Raw genomic sequence first — 24,166 nt, forward strand, 5'->3', positions numbered from 1 at the left:
GGTTCCAAAATAGTAAGCATGAACCAATATGCAATAAATACTTTTGCCAGCCATTTATTTATATGTAGTTTCTTACACTTACAGTCTTGGAGACCACTTGGGTTCTGGGCCAGCTACAACAAGAGGGAACCCCTGCTTGGCAGCCCAGTGGGTCCACCTTATCGTAAAGTGGCTCTCTATTTTATGATTCTGTCATTGGACTCCTATGAATTGTTTTTAACATTCTGTAGTTTTGGGTGATTCACTCAATAGGCCTATTGTTTTCTAAAAGTTTTTAGTTGTAGAGTTAACCTGGTCCTTGTTACACTGGTACAGTCTTTGGACTGCAGGATTAGATGTTAGACAAAGATAATAATGGACATTTGCCTCTGTTTAGGGTCATTATAATTTCATTATATTTTAGGGTCACTATATTTCTTTACTGCCGAATGGCTAGGTGCTATGTACAAAGTAAAAGTGGCCTCAGAAATCCCCATGTCAAGTAAAATAGCTCTTTTAGTTTGACATCTTTTTGTTATAGCAGACTATGTAAGGGTCTTAAGTATATTTCTTTTTAAACATAATTAAAGTTTGGAGCCCCCAGTCAAAAAAATCCTAAAAGTGAACTTATGCTATTGCCCCTCCACCTTCTTTCCTCTTTTCCATCTCACCCCTGAGAGAACCTCTACTCTGGGGACTACTATCCTGGTAAAGTGGGGAAGTAGGAGTGGAGGAGGAAGGAGTGGGGAAAAAGGAGGCAGCTGGAGGCTGGGGCTGGGGTGGCTCACAGATAAGGGGCTCACTTGTGGAAAGAATCTGTGAAGACCTAATCAACAGAACCTCAGTACTTTCTGGCTCTAGGTTCCTTTCTCAGGCTAGTTTGGCTTTTAATGATGCCTTGACTATCAGTCAATCGAGGAAGAGGGACCAAGAAAGCAACCCATTCCAGCTCCTACATTTAGCAAATCAGCTCTACTTCTTTGAGCGTAAATGTTTCCCTTCTCCCTGTTTCTACCCCCCCGGATCTGGCCTGTGCTCCTCCCACTGCCCATCCTCCTGCAGGTGGTGGACTGTCTCTACTCAGGGGCACTCTGGCTCCTGACCACCCAGGCCTTGACTGCCCATTAGCACCTGTAATCCTATAAGACAGGAAGTAAACATGTATACCTACTTGCTATATCAGTATGCCCTGGTACCCCTGTTTTCTTTCGTAGCAGTGCCCCACGTTCCCACGACAACTCGACATGTGGGGCTGCTGGGTGGTGGTTGTTATGGCTGCTTTCATTCTGCTCTCCTGGTTATAGCTGGTGTTCAGATTTATATTTACACAGGAACAGCTGCTCTCTTACTTTGGATTGTATAAAGTAGGAAAAGAGATGTGGCCCTGTGCATAAATAGGAAGTTTTGTCTTTCATCATTATTATTGTCAAAACTGAATTCTCTTGTGTTTCCTAAACTTACAAAGTCTAGTTGTTTAAACCCCAAGTGTTTTTTTATTAAACTTTTTATTGCCACACCAAAAAGACACAGATCATGAGTACAGCTTGATAAATTTACACAGACTCAACATACTCTGTAACCAGCATTCAGAAAGGAAAAATAGATCATTACCAGCATCCCAGAAACTGCCTCCCTAGGGTGAATATTGTCTTGATTAATCACAGCATAGATTAACTTGAGCTATTTTTAAAATATTTTATAGGAACCATGCTCCAATTATTTGAGAAGGAAAACAATGTGGTTTATTTTTAAAAGAAAGGACTTGAGGGGCGCCTGGGTGGCTCAGTCGGTTGAGCGTCTGACTTCGGCTCAGGTCATGATCTCACGGTCCGTGAGTTCCAGCCCCGCATCGGGCTCTGTGCTGATGGCTCAGAGCCTGGAGCCTGTTTCAGATTCTGTGTCTCCCTCTCTCTCTGACCCTCCCCCTTCATGCTCTGTCTCTCTCTGTCTCAAAAATAAATAAACGTTAAAAAAAAAAAAAAAAAAAAAAAAAAAAAAGAATGGACTTGGAATCCCATATGTACCTTGGGGATAGGGGAGATCCGGGGTAAGAAAAAGAATGAGAATGAGAATGTCAAAGCAATGTTCTTTCTGTCACCATTTCTGAATGGGAACATTACAACAGTGAATCACATGCTGAGAGTGACAGAGGAGCCCAGCGTACCTGTGGAGAAAATCATAGTAATAGAGGTGCACATACAGTTACCATATCCAAGGGTTATAGGCTTGAAGGAATTGTTTTAACAGCTTTGCTGAGGTATGATTTATATACAATTGTATCAAGACTCGGAGTTTCCCAGAGAAAAAGACCAGTGGATAGATAGATAGATAGATAGATAGATAGATAGACAGACACAGATAGATATATAGAAAGAGATTTATTTTGAGGGATTGGTTCACATGATTAAGGAGCCTGAGAAGTCCCCCTCGGTCTGCCGTCTGCAAGCTGGAGGCCCACGAAAGCCAGTGGCCTAATTCCAGTCAAAGCCTAAAGGCCTGAAAAACTGGGAGGGGTGGGCTGGGGGGAGAGGGTAGCAGGTAGCCAGTGGTGTGAGTCCCCATCCGAATGTGAAGGCTCGAGAACTGGAAGTATTGGTGTCCAAGGGGAAAAAGATGGATGTTCCTGCTGAAGCAGAGAGGGCAAAAACACCCTTCTTCATTTCCAGGAATTTTTAATATTTGCTTTCTAACTTCCAAGAGGTCTTGTGTGTGTGTGTGTGTTTTGTTGCTCTGCAAATTAAATCATAGCAACTTCCTGAGGTGGGATATGGCAGACTCTCCTTCCTGTAGAATAGGGGAGACCCTGCCTTTCCATCTGGTGGTCTAGAGGAGCCATGCAAAAAATTGGTCAAGGCCCACGATACTGGGAGAAAAGTCAAGGCCAGGCAGATTCCTTAAATGTTCTAGGAATTTTGTCTTTTTCAATTGGGTTATTCTATGAAAATTCTTTCTTTCTTCAACAAACTCTAGCAGTTTGAACAGCCAGAACAGAGCTTAAAATCTGACTTTCTCAGTGTCCTTGATTATATTCAAGTCACTGGTTAGTGTCATGGCACACAAAGTGACTGAGGTGAGGTTCTCAAGTGAAAATTTCAACTTACTTACATTGTTCTCTGAAATTCTAAAATAAAGTGAATCTTATAAGAAAAAAACTTCTTTTACTGTTTTGCTTCATAAAAGCCAGTTTGCTCTACAAAGTGGAAGAACATTTTGTAGAACCTGGCAGGATAGAAATTGATGTCTTGTTCAGTGGTTTTCCCTTGAAGAACTAAAAACACTTACATGTATTACCTATAAGTAGTCTGGTGAGATATATGTTTAAATGGGGTACATGATTTTAGTTAAGGACAATAGTCAAATGGAACTCATTTTTCACTATACAATGACTAATTTTGCACTAGGAAAATGATATCTTTTATCAAGGGGCAGTTAAAGGGATTTATCTTGCCATCCAGAGATAATTGAGTTATTTTCCTTCAGATAAAAATTAGCTTTGCATATTTTCCCTTTTTATAAGATCTTTTACTTAGTACCCAAAACATTTATAACTGTTAGGGCATCTATCAAAGAAGTCATCTACTTTATTTACATTATTATTAATTGGCAGACTTCTCAATCTTTGTTTCAGATTCAGGGTACCTGCAGAGCACTGGCATTCTGAGATAAGAAAACCTCCTATCTACATTCAATATTGACATTATCCTTATATACTTCACCTTTCATAAAGCTCTTATTTTCCTGTATTATATTTTTTGCTTTTTTTGTTACTATTAGTTTCATGACCTAGGTGGCATTCTTATGAATATTTTGTAACAATTAGACTAAACAGTAAAGGGACTATTAAGTAAATATAGCATAATTTATACAGACAAATGAGTGTTGCCCCTTCAGAAGAGACCCCTCTGAATTCAAAATCTTTTTTTCCAGCCAAGTTGTATCAGAGGCTAGGGCCCTGACTTTTGAGACTTAAAAGTAACTTGGAACCAAATCTGGTTAATAAAGGGTGAGCAACTTACATAGGGAAGGGAGCTTCATTTCTTGAGTTTCCATAGAGGGAATTGTATGTATGTCAGCGTCCCTGAAAGAAGAGGCCTCCTATCTCCATTTGGTAGCTGGGCAAGTTCAGAGAAAGGAATGGCCTGCCCAAGTTCACTCCACTACTAGTAAATCGACTGCACTCCAGTTTGGGTTTGATCTCAGAGTCATTTACTCTTCCCCTATATTAGGCTGATTATTTTATTTACCTTTAGAGAAGGTTTATTTACCTTCTTTATTTAAAGCCGCTTTATTTACCTTTAGAGAAGACACACTTCTCTAAAGTCATGAAGCTAATATTTTTCTATCTGGCTTATGGGTTGATTCTAATTGCAAATGAATGAAATGATACAAAAAAAATATTTTGAAAAATATCATCAGTGTTGAAAGAAGCAACTTATTGGAAGGAGAAGTCTAATATAGATGTCGAGGTTCTATTAATGTATACGAGAAAATGAGTGTTGGGAATTATGTGCCATATATGATAGATAACCTCACTCATTTTTCCAAATTATCTGACTTAAATTTCACACTGGATTTTTAAGAAATTTGTTGATTAACCTGCTAGATTGAGAATCACTCATTTCACATATTACGTAAGTAACTTCAGGAACTCTAACTCAGTTGTTTTTGGTTAGAGAGCTAAAAGCACCTGCTGCCATAAAATTGCTCTTTCATAAGCAGATGATCTTGTTAAGGTTGGAGGGAGGCAGGGTGGATCACCAAGCCACACCAGAAGTGGGAGTTGAGGCCCACGTGAGGTTCTGGCGCTGGGCTGGAGGACACCACCACCTGAAAGTGGGACCGCAGGGTGCTCTGGGTGGCACAGTGCTTGGTGCTGGTATTTCTATTTATTTATATTTAAAGGTTTGATTTATTTTTGAGAGCGAGGCAGGGAGGGAGGGAGAGAATGAGCAGGGGAGGGGCAGAGAGAGAAGGGGACAGAAGATGCAAAGCAGGCTCCATGTTGACAGCAGCAAGCCCAGTGTGGGACTTGAACTCATCATGACCTGAGCCGAAGTCAGCCGCTCAACTGACTGAGCCACCCAGGTGCCCCGTTGTGCTGGTACTTTTAAAAGTCTTTAAGGAATTGGAATGTAGCCCATAATATTCCTTTTCAAAGGGTATCAGCATAGAATTCTGAGAGGTAGAAAATAAAACATTTTTATATCATAAGTCCAAGACAACTTCTTGCTCTTAGGTTTTATGACTTTATGATCTAAATTATTCAAGGATATTTATACTCTTAAAAAAATACCTTTCTGGAGTCCAAAATATGTTAAGGCAGTATTTATATTCCACATAATTCTTGACATGTATAGGTGCTAAGTAACTTTTCTGAGCTGGCAGGAACACAAAAATTTACAAAGCATTTTGAGTATACTGTGTCAATATTACAGTCTCTTATACAGATACCTGTTTCCTAGCGTGCATAAATTGTTTTTTCAAATATGCTAAGCCCGATAGAGGATTTAATACAATATATTTGACAAAAGCAATGGGAAGTTGCTATACATACACATACGTGAGATAAAATGGCCCGTGAGGTGTAGAATCGAGTGGCCGGGGTGAAGCGAAGCTGGAAGCCCCCCCTGGAGGTGTCAGTGCCAGTGCCAGGGTGGGGGTCTTATTTGAGATGCGGAAACTCATGCCAATCATTTGAAAAATCTCTTTCCAGAGACCGAAAGCTCCGGCATCTCCCGCCCCGGAGGAGGACCCCTGCCTTTCCTTTCCCAAACCCCCAGTGGATGCTGCAAAGATGAGAAGAATAAGCAGTGCCCGGGCGCGCTTATTCAGGGCGGCCTCCCAGGGGGCTCTTCTGCCTGACAGGACGCTTCCTCCCGCTGAGCGTAAGGCTGGGTGACATCCTTTAAACCGGGGGGTGGGCTGGGGGTGGGCAGGTGATTTGAATTTGCACATACAAGTTATTTTTACAGGACTTTTTTTCAAACCCCACAGGATTTTTACAGTAACGCTTAGTTAATATTATGCAAAAGCTGGTGAAGAAACATTATTCATATATTTTTCTGGGCATTCATGAAGAGTACCTAAATATCACAGTTTTTTTAAAAAAGTTATTTGCTAGAAAAAGAATATTAGGGTTAAGTGTTTTCTAATGAAGGAGTTCACCTATAAGAAATAAGTGATTTTTTAAATTAGTTCAAACAGTTGTTCATTTCATTAGGCACATTTAAAGATTCATACAATGTGCCCTAAGCTTAGGTCTTTGAGGATACCTTTCCAATCCCATGTGACAAAGTAAGCTAAAGTTGGAGGCTTTTCCAGTTCTTTCCCACAGAATTGCTGGCAGGTATCTACACCTGGAGGCAGAGGTGCTACAAACCTCAAGCTCTAATGTGTGCCCCAACCATTGGAATCAACCCCTGTCCAGAGTACACTAAGAGTTTTTCAGATTCTGCAGGAAATGTCTCTTTAGTGGGATGACAATCAGTCTAGAGCATCACACCAGTATTGAGAGAAAAAAAAAAAATGAAATAGCATAGAATAGAATGGAAGACATCAGGGCACATCACAGATCGTAGGGCAAGTATTGCTTCAAGGAGACCTTACTGTGGTCACGTACATGTGTGTTCAGGGTCATATTATTAATTTATTATATATTACACTTATATTAATTTATATTATGAACTTATTATTACTGCATGTAGTCCAAAAAGTTGGAAAACCGCTTTACTAGGGGCTGCAGAATGGGCCCTCCTTCAATCAATAAGATGAATAGGGGTAGGTGTACAGTCACAGAGAGGAGATTATCTGAAGATGGATCCCAAAAGTTACAAGTCACTGCCTGAGGATCCTACTTGTTTGATATTCAAGGGTTTTCTTTTAATGAGTCACCAACACTTAAAGGTAGAAGATCTCATGGAAGCGTCCAGATTTATGACTTCTTATGAAAAAATTAGAAGATCTGGCAGTCCTGGGCCTTTGTTTCATGTAGCACCCATCCACTCCCATTAGCCCGGGGTATGGGCTGCAGTTCCCTATGTCTCCCCAGCCCACTTTACTCATGTTCTGGTCCCTCTGATCCCTGTAATCCCTGACATAGCCAAAGAGACTCATGAAGAAGTCCTGAAGAAAGGGAAATAGGCAATCCAGGGCACTCAAGTCGCACGGTAGCAGATGCTGTCACGGGATATATAATTAGGCAACTTGCTTTACCTCGATGTCCCAGTTTGTTTCCTTTCTAACAGTCAGCCAATCAGATATTTATTGAACCCCTTCTAAGTGCCAGATACCATTCTAGGTTCACAGGGTCCTGCCTTCAAAGAGCTTGTGAGGGGGGATAGACAGTAAACGGGAAAACAAAGAAATAAGATAATTTGGGTCCGATGAGGGCTATGAAGAAGATATGCAAAATGACAGGATGGAGAATGTCATGGCGGGAGTAGCTCAGGTGGCACTGGAATGTGCTTGAGGAGGTGACCCCTGGGTCGAAACGTGACTAGGGAGAAAAAGGCAAGTATATAGAAACCTGTGCATGAGGTGCCCGTACTGAGGGACAGCGAGGCCCGAGACGGGGGGAGGCTCGGATGGTGGAGGCTGGGAAGGCCAGTGCGGCAGGAAGGTGGTTAACCGTGGGAACGTGAAAGAAGCGGAGGCCACAGCCCGGCAGGGCCGAGCTGTGGAAACCAGTCCAGACTTTATTCTGCTTGCACTGAAAAGCCAGGGCAGGGTTTAAGTGAGGGAGAGACCTCATCTGACTTCAGTTTCTCAGCTATAGCTGCACATTAGGATCACCTGAGGAACTTTTCAACCGTTCCCCCACCAGGGCCCCAGTTAGACCAGTTAGATCCGGAAGGATTGGTAATTGCAGGAGCAAAGCCCCTGCCAGCAGGAGAGGGGATGGGATCTGGAGTCCGGGGTCAGGGGTTGAGGTCAGACCTAGAGAGGAACAGCGTCACTCCTTGTAAACGGGTGGTAGAGCTGGTGTGCCGGTACTGTTGTTTGCTAGATGTTTTGCTATCAAGCCTGAATGCTGCCTCCGCGGCATTTAACTCCTGGTTGCTCACCTTGGGAGCCTTGCTGCTTCCTGAGCTGTTCACGTCTACAGGTGAGTGACCGGAGAGACGGTGCTTCACCCACCATCCCCATCTTCTTTGCTTCCCTTGTGGCTCTGTGCCTTCCCTTCGAGGCCGCCTGGCCCTCGACTGTGCACCCACAGCACACCTGTGCTTGGGAGGTGCCATCTGCGGCTGTCATTTCCCAGCACCGAGGCCATCCCCACGCCTCCGAGCGGTCAGAAACAGGTCTTTGTTGCCGTCCTTTTATCCACCCTGTCTGCAGGTGCTCCCTGCTCATCAGCCCTGGGGTCTGTGTCAGCACTCAGGAAACAATGGCAGTAAAAAGTCGGAGTCATTTTAAAAGCACCGTTGCCCAATTAAAAAAATATGTTACATATTATTATATATGTTATACATGTATATTTTAATGCTGCAGCCTTGGAATTATTGTCATTTGTGCAGGAGCTCCCTGGGCTTTGTGTCAGAGACTCTATTGTTTAGTAAAGGTGTCTTTCGGTGGGTGACTGGGGTGTAAAGGCAGCCGTGCTTGGAGACAGAGGGTGTGCCCCTTCCTTTGATGTGAAGTCATCTGTAGCCGACTCTGCCGCGGGCAGGGCTGGGGGTGTGGTGGCAGGCTTGGAATTCCTGATTTAAGAAAATGAAAGGGGAAGAGAGGTGTGTAGTTATCTTCACAGGACCAGCAGTTTAATTGCTCTGTGTTGAAATAGGCTTTTCAGCTGGACATGGCAGTGATGCTAAGGCTGCCCCAGTTACTCAAGCTGGACAGAGACCTCAGAGCAGTCTCCCCCCCACCCCCAATCCCTGCCCTCTTTGCCTTCACAGAGAGAGCCCTCGACAGGCTTCCTAAATAGGCTTCCTAAGCATCTTCTGGGTCTGCATTTCCCTTTCCCACCACTGCTGCACTTCTGTTCTCACCTCTTGCCTTGTGCTTGGCCTTCTAGGCCCCTTTCTCATCCTCCCTCAGCTCACTGATGACCCTCAGCCCTTAGAGCAGCCAGAAGAGCCTGGAGAAACCAAGCTGCCAACCACACATGGCTGTGAGCAGCCGCCTTCTCCCTTCATCCCAGTGGACCGTGAAAATGATTATTTTCTGTGTGTGCCATATGGGCCAGGAAGCAAATAAAAATCAAATTGCATCATCTTCTTGCTGAAAACCCTTTGGAGGGCTCCCTGTGCCTTAAAGGAGTGTTTGCCAAACTGAGTTCCAGCATTCCCTTGGAAAAGTGGTTCAGCACTCAAATCAATCTGCCTGCTTCCTCTCCTTCTTGGAGAGTCCTGGCGCACATGGGCATATTTGAGGGTCAGTAAAGATGCCTATTTAATTTTAATTCAACCCAGCATTTTACAAATGTACTTGACTGTGGAATCTATCTTTTGAAAAATGCAGTTTGGGAAATGCTGACCTAGCACAGAAGTTGGCAGACTTTTTCTGTAAAGGGCCAGAGAGTAAATATTTTAGACCTCATGGGCCATATAGTCTCTGCTCAACCTATTCAACTCTGCTGTTATAGTGGGAAAGCCACATAGACTGATTTATGGCCACTGAAACTTGAATTTCCTGTAATTTTCGCATGACACAAGATAGTGTTCTCTTTTTGATTTCTTCCCAACCATTTAAAAATGTAAAAACCATTCTGAGTTTGTAGGCAGTACGAAAACAGGAGGCAGACTAGATTTGGTGGTTAGTTTGCTGACTCCTAGCCTAGGGGATAATATCTCTGCTCCTCATCATGCACAGCTCCATAGTGATCTAGCCTAACATTCCAGGCCCTTCTTTTGACTCTCCTTTTCCTACCCTCCACAGCCTGTGCACCAGCGGTTTGGAACTCCTTGCAGTTTCCCATCCTGGTCCTGCTGATTCAAGCCTCTTGCAGGAGCTGCTCTATAATTGCTGGACCCAGTGCAAAATGAGAATGTGGGGCTCTTTATTAAATTATTGGGAATTTCAAGATGGCAACAGCCAAGCATAGGGCCCTTCTTTGTGTGGGGCCCTGCTTGACTATACAGCATGTATGCACATAAAGCTAACTCTGACTCCAGACTTTTGTTCCTTTTTCACAGAACTCCTTTTTGCCTCCTGTTAATCCTTAAAGAATACTTCTCAGGCTCTGCCTCCTCTATGAATCTTTCCCTGACCAATTCCACACCCCTCAGGACTCTCCTGTTCTCTATACCACCCTTACTGGCTCAGACCATGCTGTACTGCATTTCTCTCTTTACATGGCCGCCTCTCTATCTCCCCTACTGGACTGAGCAGCTTCAGTAGGAAGAGGGGTTTTCTTTATTTCTTTCAGTAGGAAAAGAGCCTGAGAACCTAAAACAGGGTCTAATATGTAGTAGGTGCCAAAGCAATATCTGTGAAATGGAACCGTTCCTGTATAGTAATACTATTTGTTGTAGACTTCTTTTTTTTAATGTTTATTTTTGAGAGAGAGAGAGAGAGAGAGACAGAGTGCGAGCAGGGGAGGGGCAGAGAGAGAGGGAGACACAGCATCTGAAGCAGGCTCCAGGCTCTGAGCTGTCAGCACAGAGCCAGACGTGGGGCTCAAACTCATGAGCCTTCGAGCCATGAGGTCATGACCTGAGCTGAAGTCGGCCACTTAACTGACTGAGTCACCCCTGTTGTAGACTTTTGAAGTTGAGCCATGATCCATTACAAAATTAGTAAAATGTGCTACAGATATTTACCAGGGACACACAGGGCATTGTTACGAATGCTCAGTTTAATGGTGGACATCCATCAGGAGGAAGACTGAGCCCCAGGGCAGCTCTTCGCTGTAGTAATAAGTGACAGCTCACTCCAATAGATTGTGAAGTTAGAGGGGGCCGCAGCAACTCCCCCTATGAGTATGGGTGTGTTTCCCCTCTAGAAGAGAAGCTCCTTGACCGCTGGGACTTCTTGGTTAGACCACCAGCACCTGGAGCAGCACCTGGCATGTAGCAGTGAGTGCCTAGTAAATATCCTTGGAGTAAATTAAGGAAAGAAACAAATGTTAAAATACAGGAATAGGCTAAAGATGCTCTGTGACCTAAAACAAAACATGTGCTTTGTTATTCAGTAGGAAAGATATTTAAGGCAGAGTGGTGCTACTGAGCGTGCCCTGGACCAGAAGTCGGGATTCTTGGGTTCCCTTAATGATGATGAAATAACTTCTGGGTTTTGAGTAAATCACTTTACTAGGCCAAATTGTTTAATTCTCACCACATCCCTAAGAGGCGGGGACTACTGAGAAAGGTGAGAGAAAGGTTGAGTGACCTGCCTGCGTAGGTCAGCCAGTCCTTGACCCCAAGTCTGATGGAAAGGGCAAAGCCTACGCTCTTCCTACTGTATGGTCCCGGCTCTCCCCAGACTTGCTCTGTGAACTGAGACTGGCCACTTAACATTTGGGTTTTCCGTTTTCTCATCTGAAAATTGAAATTTGGGCTAGCTGATCTCTAAAGTTTCTTTCAGTTTTGAAATGCATTGTTTTGAAAGCAGGGGGCTTGGTCAGAGTGGACCAAGTGGTTTTGTTGGTTTTTATTGGTTTGCTCGTTCAAGTGCAGAAAAAGACATTTGGGTGTTTGCAAAACAGTGTTTTTCTATAAAACCTGATCCCTCCCTGCCCTTTTGAAAAAAATATTCTCTCAGAGATTCAAGCGTGGTGGCAGCATCACAGATGAACTATGCCTAATGGCCATTTGTTGATAAAGAAACACTGTTGTATCACAAGTTTAAGAATCTGCAGTCATAGACACAATAGATGTTTCAGTTTAGAGACTGGACTTTTTGCAACTCTTATTATCTTACTCCTCTTTAGAAAGCCTTATAAGCCAAAGCTGTCTTCCTACCACCTAGCAGTGGTGTGTAAGGCCTCCACGATCTGGCTGCCGCCCCTCTGATCACCTCTCTTCTTCTTCTCCCTCACATACTCCACTCCTATTGTGCCTTAAGCATGCCAGGCACACTCCTGCCTTAAGACCTCCATACCTGCTAATCCCTCTGCAAGGAAGATTGTCCCTCATCAACTGATAGCCAGATGCCTTGCCTCCATTAAGGGTTTGCCTACCATACCCACCCTGTTCAAAACTGCTACCTGCCCCCATCCCCAATCCTCTTTAGTTTTCTCCATTTTTCTACTTATGCTTTGTTTTTTTTTTTTTCCGTAGCAGTTATTCTATAATATACCTCATTTATCATGGTATATTATTTATTATCTCTTCATACCTATTAGAATATAAGCCCTAAGAAGTCAGGGATCTTTGTTTTGTCATTGCTACATCTTGAATGTGTAGGCCAGTGCCTGATATCATGGAGGCACTCAAGATTTTTTGAATGAAAAATTATTAACATGATCAAATTCAGGAAAAGGAGTCATCACTCTGGGATGCAGATGTATTTAAATGTGGATGGAGTTATTCATAAACCTAATTTGAGTGTTTGTCCTCTGGTAGACTCAGAGAGTCAAGAGAAGATCCCACTCGTTTCTGATGAATTGGTGCCACCAAGCCTGAAATAGTGGTGAGGTATTGTAGATGTCCAGGTAGGCTTTGGCCGTACAATTCCAGACTTATATGTTATAAGTTATAACTTATATGTTATAAGTAACATATAACTCTTACAATGTGCCAATTCTCAGACTGAAAAAAAAAAAACATTGAAATAGTGATTCTTAAAGTAAGAAATACTTTGACGAAACATTTCCTTGATTGTTACAGCAAAGAAGACAGTGGAATCCAAAGAAACCGTTGTGAAGGGGGACCCTATGGTGAAAATAAATGGGATTTATTTAACAGAATCAAACGCCATGGGCCACTTAAAGAGTCACCCACTTCAGCTAACTTACGATGGAGGCTTCAGTGAAATTCAGGAGCAAGAAATGTTTAAAGGGACAACATCCTTGCCATCTCATCTCAGAAGTGGAGGGTCAGTATTCTTTTGATTTGATTTTCTGGTCTGGATAACTGTCAATACCAGTTTGTTTCCTTATCTTATGGAGATGATTGATTTGCATTTTCCCTTTTACATAAACAAATTTTTAAGTTAATGATGCATGAATAGGAAAGACTTTTTTTCTTCATGGCTAGATGGAGTTGATTTTACATCATTCCCTATTTAATTCTTGGGAAAACGTTTATTCATACCTGCCAAATGCTGCGTTGATAGGACTGTCAGTAGTCTTTGCTTTAGACTGTTCCAGCCAGCCTTTGAGTGATGAGTGATTGTTCTGTTTGTGCGTTATTTGGGATTCTTGCCTGGCCTGGAATCTCTTGTTCCCTCCCTTTGGACTAGTTCACTGTTGTTAATTCCATTGAAGAGTGGACACTTATTTTATTCTCCAGTAGATACTTGGATTTAAACATTCATTTTGTCAATGGGTAAACAGTTAAAACAGAAGAATCCTATAGATTTCTGTTATCCATGGTATCTGTCTACTAATACCTCATAAAATGAATTATTGGGAATTACTTTATTTCATACCACGTTCCTAGGCAGGGCTTTCTAGGGCTTCCCCTAAAAAATTGAGGAACAATTTTCTTATCATATTAAAGATTTGTGGAGAAATGTTCACTGTATAGACCATGTGAATTCTCACCCTGGTGTTTTCCTAAAGAAGCCTTGAATAACTAGGGATAGGGGTCAGGGGTGGAGTTGGGAGAGAAGCCTCTGTTCTCCAGTCCCAGCCAATAATGATGCCAAGATAGGCAGAAGGTCCTGGACTGGACAGGGTCATTCAGTTAGAGATATTTTTCTTTGACTTTCCATTGGGTCATTATGGACAATTGCCTGGTTCAAATTTGCTTAACAAGATTAAATTCCATGGGCCATTTTAAGACCGAGTGCTTGTTGCCCTCACTTTAGATTTTGGGTCTGACTTTGGCTTGTACACACGCAGCGTGCTTAAAATTTTCCCGGAACTGGCTGCTTGGCAGCTGGTTAGTTTAGCTAAACTGACCTTGTCTGCTGACACAGCCTGAAGAGTGTCGCGCATGTGGAATTTATATTAGGCAACCCAGCGGTCCTTGTAATGTTGCTTTGCGTTCAGAACATTTTTTAAATTAAAGGAAAAATGAAATGTCTCCTTAAGTGGAAGAGAATGACTTCCAATTGGGACTTTGGGAGCTGAGCACAAAACATCAAACTGGCCATTGCAACCAATCTTTTCCAGTCGGTGAGTAAGAATAGGCTGCAGACCTCAGAGCTTGCACATGAAAGACTGCGGGAGAGCTCGTGTTGCTCCAGCACTGAAGCGAAAAGGAAACATTTCTCTTGCTGCACCCATCCTTATAGTAATTAAAGTTGACGAGGAAAAACCAGACAAGAGCTGTTTTATTTTATTGTACTTTATTTTATTTTGCAAACCTTCAGATGTTGCAGAATCATCTGGCAAGCCAGAGTTCATTATGTCTTCCGTCAGGGACAGCAAAGGCATTTTCAGTTACATATTTGATCCCACAAACAGCAAAGGAGAAATCAGTTAGGGACTGGAATCACCTCTTCCTGACTGTCCAGAATTATGAGGTGTTGGCAGCGGCACTAATTGTTTTTTTTCTGTTTTGTTAGGATGGCTTTTGCGTCGTGTAATGATTGTGTCTGAGTTGGGTTTGCAGTGCACCCTGGCAAGTTTAACTTCCAGTAACATTTCTGCTTTATGAATCTGTACCTCCTTTCATCATCGATGGGTTTTTGGTGGAGTGGCGCCAAAAAGACAGTTTATACAGTAGGATTAAAACAAACCGGAAAATGGAAACTATTAGCAATTCCTTCATTAATTGCATTTGTGAATCAATCTGGGACACTTGATAATTGTTTCTTGTAAACATTTAAGTGAATAATTCCAAGAAATGATCTTTGCTATGCAGTGGAGTATTCCCAGTTTTGATGCTAAAGCCTTACTCAATTAACATTTTTCCATCTTTAAACCATAATGTGGAAAATGAAGGCTCTTGTCAGTGAGCTGGGCTGGCAGGAGAAGGAAGGGAAGGGAATGCAAAGTAGAAAAGGAGGAGGCATGAGATGACTCCGGCTTGAGGAGACCAGCAGGTCTCTTCAAGGGGACAGAGGAAGTGAGCACCTGCTGCCCGTGCACGGTCCTTACACCGTGAATGGGGGAGCGGCCCTTCCCACTGAGTGCTTCTCAGCTGGGGAGTAAAGGGGTCAGTTTGTTCCAGTGAACGAGAATTCACTTAGAATATGGACAACTCAGACCTGGGATGGACTGGAGTTTCACTTTATGCCAGTCGTGATGGAAAAAGGATTTGCTAAGCAAGGCATCATCATAAACAAGATCTTGGGGGACTATTTAACTTTCCAAAAGAGAACATACTCTCAAGCACTTATCAACCTGTCATCTTCAAACAGCGGTGCAATTACGCCAGTCTCTGTGTGTCCATTTAAGGATCCATTTAAGGTTTGGCAGGCCTGCCCCGTAGCAACACTACACTGTCTCTTACTTTGAGTTGGCATGTGGATTGAAAATAATAAAGCTTCCATTAAAATACATATGTATATATATCTCTGTCCATCTGTCCAACCATCCATCTATCCATCCATCCAGTGGTTCAGTCTGATGAACCCTTTCATATATCTGCTTAAAAACCTTTTAAGGCTTTCTGTGTAAATATTCAAACTATTGCGGTTTGGAAATGCAGTCTTCAGGAGGAAAGCCCAAGAGCAGTCAAGAACTCTTTGCTAGGAGCTGTGATCCTTGGATTTAGGTTCACTTCTCTCTCAGCCATTTGATTTATCTGCATGCTGGGCTCAGTTTTCTAATCTGTAAAATGGAAACAACTGTGCTCCTTCATTCCCATCTCCTCCCAGTTTTCACTGTAGATGGTAGAATGATCGATAAGGCTTAAAAGCCTTATTTGTAAGTTGTCAAGTAACAATAGTGTTTGGGGAGTCAAAAATAAGAAAAGAGGAGGGCATCGGAGTGGCTCATTTGGTTAAGCGGCCAACTCTTGATTTCGGCTCAAGTCACGATGTCATGGTTTGGGGATCGAGCCCTGTGTGGGGCGGTGCATTAACAGTGCACAGCCTGCTTGGGATTATCTCTCTCCCTCTCTGTCTGCCCCTCCCCAGCTTGCATGCTCTCTCTCCCTTTCTCTCAAAATAAATAAATAGACGTTTAAAAAAATAAGAAATGAGGGCTTCTGGTTAAAGATGGTAAAGCAAAGGCATTCTGCAGAAACTGAACAAAAGCAGCAGAGAATGAAAAACACAGAAATAAATGCCATCAATGAAATAGAGAAATAGTTCCAACCCCAAACTACAAAACATGGAGCAAACTTTACACTGCGTATGGGCTTGGTTATTTTTGTCTACCTAGCATACTTCTTTTTGGAGGGCGAGCCGCCTTGCGTCGTATAATAAGTCCTGCTCAGTCAGTGTTTAGAGAGGGACTCTATGTTCCCTAGATACCTTCCCAGGGGTGATTATGAGGCCCTGGACTGGCTATCAGAGTTCTCCAGCCCACCATTCACAGCAGTTGGTCTCAGGGTGCGCACATGATCCCAAACAGGCCAGCTGAATTCCTCTCTGGGCCTTTTGCCAAAGCCTTTGAGGAAAGTGCTCTTTCAAGTTCGTAAGTGGTAAAGATGATGTGGTCTTAGAGCCAACAGTGGCCATTTCATTGCCTCGTGGAGGATAACTCTGAGAGGGGAAGTGATGTGTAAACAGAGCCAAGGAAATGGAGCTACTGACCAAGTTTAAGGATGATATATTTATATACCCCTAGATCTAGCTGTGCCTGAGACCACCATATCCACATTGTAGATAGCTCTGTTTTGTGAACCAATATGTTCGTTCTTTCTTTCTTTCTTTCTTTCTTTCTTTCTTTCTTTCCTTCCTTCTTTCTTTCTTCCTTTCCCTTCTTCCTTCCTTCTTTCTTTCTTTCTTTCTTTCTCTCTTTCTCTCTTTCTCTCTCTCTCTCTCTCTCTCTCTTCTTTCCTTTCTCTTCTTTCCTTTATTTATTTTAACAGGGACGGCTTACGGTACTTTAGGTTCTTGTCACTTGGAATGTTGCAACCAGAAGAGTCTAGTTAACCTGCCAGAGTCTATGGAATGTAGATGAAAACAAGGGGTAATTTGAGAGCAGACATTGACCTCCTCATACATAGAGCAAGAAACAGATTTCCCCAAGAGTGAGTCTCTTAGTTCAGAAAGGTACATATCCAATAGTCTTTAATTAAAGAAATGAAACCTAAGGATGTGAGCCAGCCACAGAAGAAGGAGGGATGCCCCTGTTAAGACCCCATTCAAGATCCAGATGGTGAAAAGACAGGGGAACAGTGCTGAGGGTGATGGTCTCCTCCAGCTGGTGTGCGTCTGTATACATGGGGAAGAGGGTTTGCTAGATTAGAACTCAAGCAGCCTATCATGTAACAGGGCTTTTCTGTGAGTCACAGAAACTTGCTACACCCAGACCAAGGGAACACATGCTTCAGGTTAAGAAAAAAAACAGAAAATGGATTGTTCGAGAAAGCTAACTAAAGTTGAAGTCACGGAACATCCTAACTCTCTGCCTTGGTGGATCCTGTTCATTCTTCAACAAATAAATTGTTCTGTTTAAAGATAATATGAGGACAAGCATTAACAGAGGACTCAAGCATAGATACGTAAAAAACATAACAAAAGACAGATGAAGAAAATGGATCACAAAAGGAACTGCCCTCTAAAAACAAGAGTTAGAACAGTTTTCCATAGTGTCAAAAATTTTTTTTTAAAAAGGAAAAAGAAGGGGCGCCTGGGTGGCGCAGTCGGTTAAGCGTCCGACTTCAGCCAGGTCACGATCTCACGGTCCGTGAGTTCGAGCCCCGCGTCAGGCTCTGGGCTGATGGCTCGGAGCCTGGAGCCTGCTTCCGATTCTGTGTCTCCCTCTCTCTCTGCCCCCACCCCGTTCATGCTCTGTCTCTCTCTGTCCCAAAAATAAATAAAAAACGTTGAAAAAAAAAAAATTTGAAAAAAATAAAAATAAAAAAAAAAAAATAAAAAGGAAAAAGGAGCTCTTCTTTGGGTTATAAGAATTCAAATTAGAGATTCTAAGCCAACCTAAAGAGATGAAAAATATGTTTTCAGTTCTCAAGAAATGAAAGAAAAATGTGTAAACATGGAGAATAAAGTCATATTAGAAATAAAGTGAGAATGAAAACAGTTGAAAATGTAATGAGACATGGTGTACAGGTTAGAAGAAACCACACAGAAAGAAATGAATGAAAAGGTATGAAATGAGTGGAGCAATTGAAATTGATACGGGAGGCATGGCATTGGTATTCCTGAAGGAGAGGGTCCTCTTCCACGCCCCCTCCTAGTACTATCTTACTTTCAGCTAAGTGCCAGCCACTCTTCCAAGTGATTTACATGCATTAACTCCTTTGGTACTCACAAGAACCAATTGAGAACGGAAGAGACAACTTCCTGAAATAAAAATTTGAATCTGAACCTCAATGGACACATCCTGCCCCAACAAAGTTTGAGGCGGAATACTCCACACTGAGATACTTCCGACAGTGTTTGGCACTAGAATACCCGGGACATAGTACACACTCAATTAGTAATTGTTGATTGGGTGGATAAATGGAAGAAGGTATCCTATGACCATTCAGGCTGCACAAGTGAGTCACATAGAAGGAGGAAGAGGCAGGCTGCCTCTGGCTTTATTAGAGCACCTCTGAGTGTCAGAAGACAGTGAAGTAGTGTCAATGAAGTTCTAAGTATAAGAAGGATAACCCAAGACTGTATCGCCAGCCAAGTTGTTTTTCAGTACAAAGACCACAGATAGACATTTCCAGATGTGAATGAACTTGGGGACTATAGTACACATGCACTTTCTAGAAAAGTCTTGACATCAAATTGACAAGTCAAAATTCTGAAATGAAGAAGCTATGGTAAAGGCATTCATGGTGAGTATTGACTTTATTTTCATAGTGAGTTAAAAGTCTGAAAATGATGGCTATGGAACAGAAACGATGATGTAATAGTAATGTAAATAACCGAAACCAGTACTTGGGAAGAAGTGTGAGTACTAATTATTTCACTTCATGAGAGGAAGTAGATTTGTCAGTAGCTACAGTCTGGAAGTGAAATATAAATTTTAAAAAGAATACTTCAGCATCCTAATGTTTTTCATTATTTTTTTTTCTTAACTTCAGAGAGATCTTTTAGAAACTAATATCTCTTGGGAAGACCCATTCATCTGAAGTTCTACAATTCCTTCAGTTTCATCTCAATTTCTCTTTCTCTGTTAAATTCAAGTAAAATTTATACTTAATACTTTAAAATTACAATGACATGTATGGTATGATCCCATTTATATGTGCCCTTTACTGCCCTCCCTCCAAGTCCCTCTTCTTTCTTTTCTCTTTTCATCTGACTATATGCAAAATATGTCTGCAATGATGTTTACCACATATTAATACTTATGGGTGGTTGGGTCCTGGATGGTTTTTTGAAAAATCTTCTTTGTACTTTCTTATATTGCCTGGCCTTAAAAAATTAATAAATGAATCATTTTTGTTTTCAAAAATAATGAAGTCATTATTATTTTAAGAAGTTAAGGGTAATGTGCCTGAAAAACTGTTTCCATTTGGAAAAAACAAGCACTGGCCAGGAGGATTTTGTAGAGTCCCACCTTACTCCACCGTTTCCATTTGATAAGCATTTCTCGGTAAGCAAAGCTGAGGGGTCGGGGTTGGGGGGGCGGTGGTGGGAGACAGAGAAATGGACCCTGCCCATGAAGCGCTTGCACGGCAGCAGGCTGGCTGCTCAGGTGTGGGCTCTGGAAGAGCAACGTCAGCATCACCTGGGAGATAGTTACAAATGCAGAATCTCGGGCCCCATCCCAGACCTGTTGGATTGGAATCTGCGTTTTTAGAAGATATCCAGATGAAGTGAATGCACACGAAAGTTTTGGAAGCACTGTTCAGTGATGAACTCCGATGCTGGGGGAACGGAAGCAGAGCTGGAAGCTGTGCCCTGGGAGTTTAGATGTGAGAGCACTTCATTCTGACCTGAAGATCAGGGGAGCGACCTGGGGTGCGTGGTTTTGGGATGCCTCTTGTGGCTCACTTTCCGTCGAGGTCGGACATTGTGCTTTTTGCTAACAGAACGGCAGAAGCTGAGGATGTTTGACTTGGTGGCAGCAGGTTCAAAGAAAGGCAGGTGGCCCGGTGCGGCAGGAGCATGGGTCCGGAGGCTGTAGACTGCAGGGAGCCACTGACAGGTTTTCAGCAGAAGACAAGACGGACTCTGGCAGCAGAGTGAAGGGCAGGGAGAGGGGAGAGCCTGGGACAAAGGAGCCCACTGAGAAGCAGTGGTTGCAGCAGTTCTGGCAGAAGATGGCCGTGTGTCAGTACCCCGCTAGGACGTGAGGGAGGAAACAGAGAACGGAAGGTGCAGGTGCCCAGAACCAGCATGGGCAGTGACTCGCTCTGGAAGAGGGCAGCCACAGCTCCTCTCCTGGACAAGGAAGCCCCCATAGCTACCACCGTGGGAAGTCACAGGCTTTTCGCCTGAGGTGTCTTGAAGCCGTGGACTTGCACTCTAACCTAGGGGAATTTGAGTCTTACAGGTCTCCCTTTATATGTTAGGGCACGTTTATCCCTCGCTGCTTTCAGAATTTTCTCTTTATCCTTGTATTTTGCCAGTTTCACTATGATATGTCGTGCAGAAGATCGATTCAAGTTACGTCTGAAGGGAGTTCTCTGTGCCTCTTGGATTTCAATGCCTTTTTCCTTCCCCAGTTCAGGGAAGTTCTCAGCTATTATTTCTTCAAGTACCCCTTCAGCACCTTTCCCTCTCTCTTCCTCCTCTGGAATACCAATTATGCATAGATTATTTCTCTTTAGTGCATCACTTAGTTCTCTAATTTTCCCCTCATACTCCTGGATTTTTTTTATCTCTCTTTTTCTCAGCTTCCTCTTTTTCCATAGTTTTATCTTCTAGTTCACCTATTCTCTCTTCTGCCTCTTCAATCCGAGCCATGGTCGTTTCCATTTTATTTTGCAGCTCGTTTATAGCATTTTTTAGCTCCTCCTGACTATTCCTTAGTCCCTTGATCTCTGTAGCAATAGATTCTCTGCTGTCCTCTACACTGTTCAAGCCCAGTGGTTAATTTTATGACTATTATTCTAAATTCACTTTCTGTTATATTGTTTAAATCCTTTTTGATCAGTTTGTTAGCTGTTGTTATTTCCTGGAGATTCTTTTGAGGGGAATTCTTCCGTTTGGTCATTTTGGATAGTCCCTGGAATGGTGCGGACCTGCAGGGCACTTCCCCTGTGCTGTCTTGAATAACTGGAGTTGGTGGGCATAAGCTAGGGGAATTTGAGCTTCACTAAGTTAAGCTAACATGGTTAGCTACGAAGCCATATCTAATCAAGTTTGTGCAAGTACCACTCGAAGAATAACCTCTTAGTGATTACCAAACAGGGTATTGAGATTATCTGTAGAATTTCTAAATATGTGCTTTTTAAATCTTGGGCCACAAACCTTGGAAGACTTAAAATTTTGATCGTATGAGCATTTCTTTAAAATCATGTTTTTCAATTTCGTTATGTTTGTATGTAGCTGTTTAAGTAGAATTCTATTTTTAACATTAGTTATTAAGACAGAATGCTAATATGTCTGGAAACTATATGTCTGAGGCTTCAGGCTATGAAAACATGATTAAAGTCCCCCCCCCCCCCCCCCCCACCGCAACTCCTTGGTGATGGCCTTCTCAAATTGCAGTCAAAGAATCTAAAGAGATTACAAAGCAGGGGTAAGCAAACTGAGCCCCGTGAGCCAAATCCAGCCTATTACCTGTTTCTGTAAGTAAGGTTTTATTGGAACACAGCCACACCCATTCATTCACCTATTGTCTGTGGCTGCTTGCCCACTTCAGCAGCCAAGTTGGGTAGCTGTAGAGACTGTGTGGCTGCAAAGCCTAAAATATTTACTTCCTGACTTGAATCTATACAACTTGAGTCTAATTCTAAAAATGAAGTGTCTTTTTCTTAGGGTAAGGAAAGTTTAGCTCAAAATTTGCTAAATTTTCTTTTTATCGTATGCTTATGATAATTAGCCATTTAAAATTTAAATAGGCTTTAAAATTTTAAACGTACCTTTAAAATTTTCTTTCCCATTTTCTTACATGTGATTTTTTTCCAAATGGAAATAAATTTATTGCTTTTTTCCCCCCTCGCTTCCAAATCCTTCTTAATGTCTTTATAGTTCTGCTTTAAAGCAGGAGTCAACAAACTACAGCCCAGGAGCCAAATCTGGCCAGCCACCTGTTTTGTTTTGTTCTGTTATACAGCCCTTGAGCTAAGAATGGTTTATACATCTTTAAGTCATTACACTTAAATGGTTACAAAAGTACTTACATAATAGCTTCTATTTTGCCATTTGGCCTGCAAAGTGTAAAATATATACTGTCTGGCTCTTTAAGAAAACGTTTGCTGAACTCTGACTTAATCAAAATAATTGAAAAACCTGTCTAAATAATAGAGAAATCTGAGTTTTAGAATATTTTTAAAGAAATATACTCTATTTCTTCAGTGCGTATGTGGTCCAAAAGTAGGTGTTGCTATTGTGACTGATTGGTGGATGAGCAGTCAGCCTGTGTGTGGCATTGCCTTGACGACAGAACTTGGTTCTGGTGTTCAGAGTGAAATGTAGGACTCCAGTCAGTGACTGGGAAGAGAACACCTTACTTTTGCTCTGATTGGTAGTAGATCAGAGGCCTGGGAATGCCATACAACCATTTCACCTTCTTCACTACTCCAGCCTGATTACAAAACGAAGGAAGGGCAGAACCGATAGAACTGCAGAAAGATGGAGCCAAAGCCCTGATCACACCACACCTAAAACCCACCCTAGTGTTTAACTTTTAGATTATATGAGCCAGTATATTCCATTTTTGGGGTAAGTCTGTTAGAATTAGGTTTTTGTTGTTGTTATTGTTATTTGTAGATGAAGACACCATAACTAATTAAATGGTGTTATTCTGCCTCCTAGAAGAATTTCACAAAAGAGCTTTAAAGAATGATTTTTGGAATTGTTTTATTATTGGACATCAAAAATCATTGCACGAAAATTAATTATGGTCTTTGACAACATGGGACAGGAAGCTGGGAAGAAGAACAATTATACTGGATGACTGAATCAAAATACAGAAACATCTGATAGACAGGAACCCTTTGCCAAATATAACTGTGAAATTTAATGAATCCACCACGGATGGAGAAAATCTGCATTTGCTGCATATGTGAGAAAAAAACAAGAATTGACCAACACTGTGATGTGACCACCAAAACCACTAATGTAGCTCTAGGCTGCATTATTTAGAATCTCTCTTCTTTGTTCCTCAGGCCATACCTTTATCTCAGTGCCGGGTTCCAGACTCTTAATGGATCCCGACAAACTGCCACTCACTCAGAGTAACTGAATAGGCTGGCAAAGAGATTTGAAACCACATCCCATGAGGATGCATTGAGGGACTGGAGAAATTCGTCGCTGACATCAGTGATGGCAGCTGTAATAACAGTAAACATTTACTGGGTACTTACTAGGTACCTGGAATCCTGCTAGCAATCCCACATTGGATCATTTAATTCTCTCGACAACCTTATATAGAGGGTTACTATTATTTACCACCCCCTCATATATAGATGAGGAAACCAAAGCTTTCCTGGTTTGGAAAACGGACCTGGAGTCACACAGCTAATTAGTATGCTAATTGAACCATGGGATTTAAACCATAGGAGATGATGTTAAGTGGTCACACCACATTTTTAAATATGTGAAGGATTGTCAAGAGGAAGAAGGATAAAGATGTGTTTCATATGGCTCCATTTAGTACATAGAACCAGGAAGTTACAGGAGAACAGATTTCCACTAACTATAAGGCCACCCATTCTTCTCTTCTCTGGCAGGGAGAGGATTTTCTTTTCTTGATGCCCCTCTCCCCACCTCACTCCTATTGTGGGACTTCTGTACTGCTCCCCAGAAGCCCTGTGAGGCATACCCTGGTCAGACTAGACAGTTCTTCCTCAGTTTTCGTCTTCTTTGACCTGAGTTAGTCATGCCTATCTTCTCAGCATGCTTGAGATGCATGAGAACATATTTTATTTCTCTTCTTCCTTTGCACTCCTTT

At 42.3% G+C, this 24,166-nt stretch overlaps 1 protein-coding gene across 9 annotated transcripts in view; it reads left to right on the plus strand.

The window, feature by feature from the left end:
* ARMC2 (armadillo repeat containing 2) overlaps positions 1 to 24,166 on the plus strand; it is a 138,811-nt gene that overhangs the window by 11,537 nt on the left and 103,108 nt on the right. For all 9 annotated transcript variants that reach the window (XR_006217787.1, XR_006217789.1, XR_006217786.1 and 6 more), the window contains 2 exons: positions 5,693 to 5,864; positions 12,750 to 12,957. Coding sequence is in view for 4 of the 9 variants with exons in the window: in XM_007078746.3 (XP_007078808.2) it covers positions 5,693 to 5,864; positions 12,750 to 12,957 (380 nt within the window). In the remaining 5 variants the exon portion in view is untranslated. The remainder of the gene's footprint in view (positions 1 to 5,692; positions 5,865 to 12,749; positions 12,958 to 24,166) is intronic.

The sequence above is a fragment of the Panthera tigris genome, chromosome B2, assembly GCF_018350195.1.
Source record: "Panthera tigris isolate Pti1 chromosome B2, P.tigris_Pti1_mat1.1, whole genome shotgun sequence".
In the NCBI taxonomy this organism is placed as follows: Eukaryota; Metazoa; Chordata; class Mammalia; order Carnivora; family Felidae; genus Panthera; species Panthera tigris.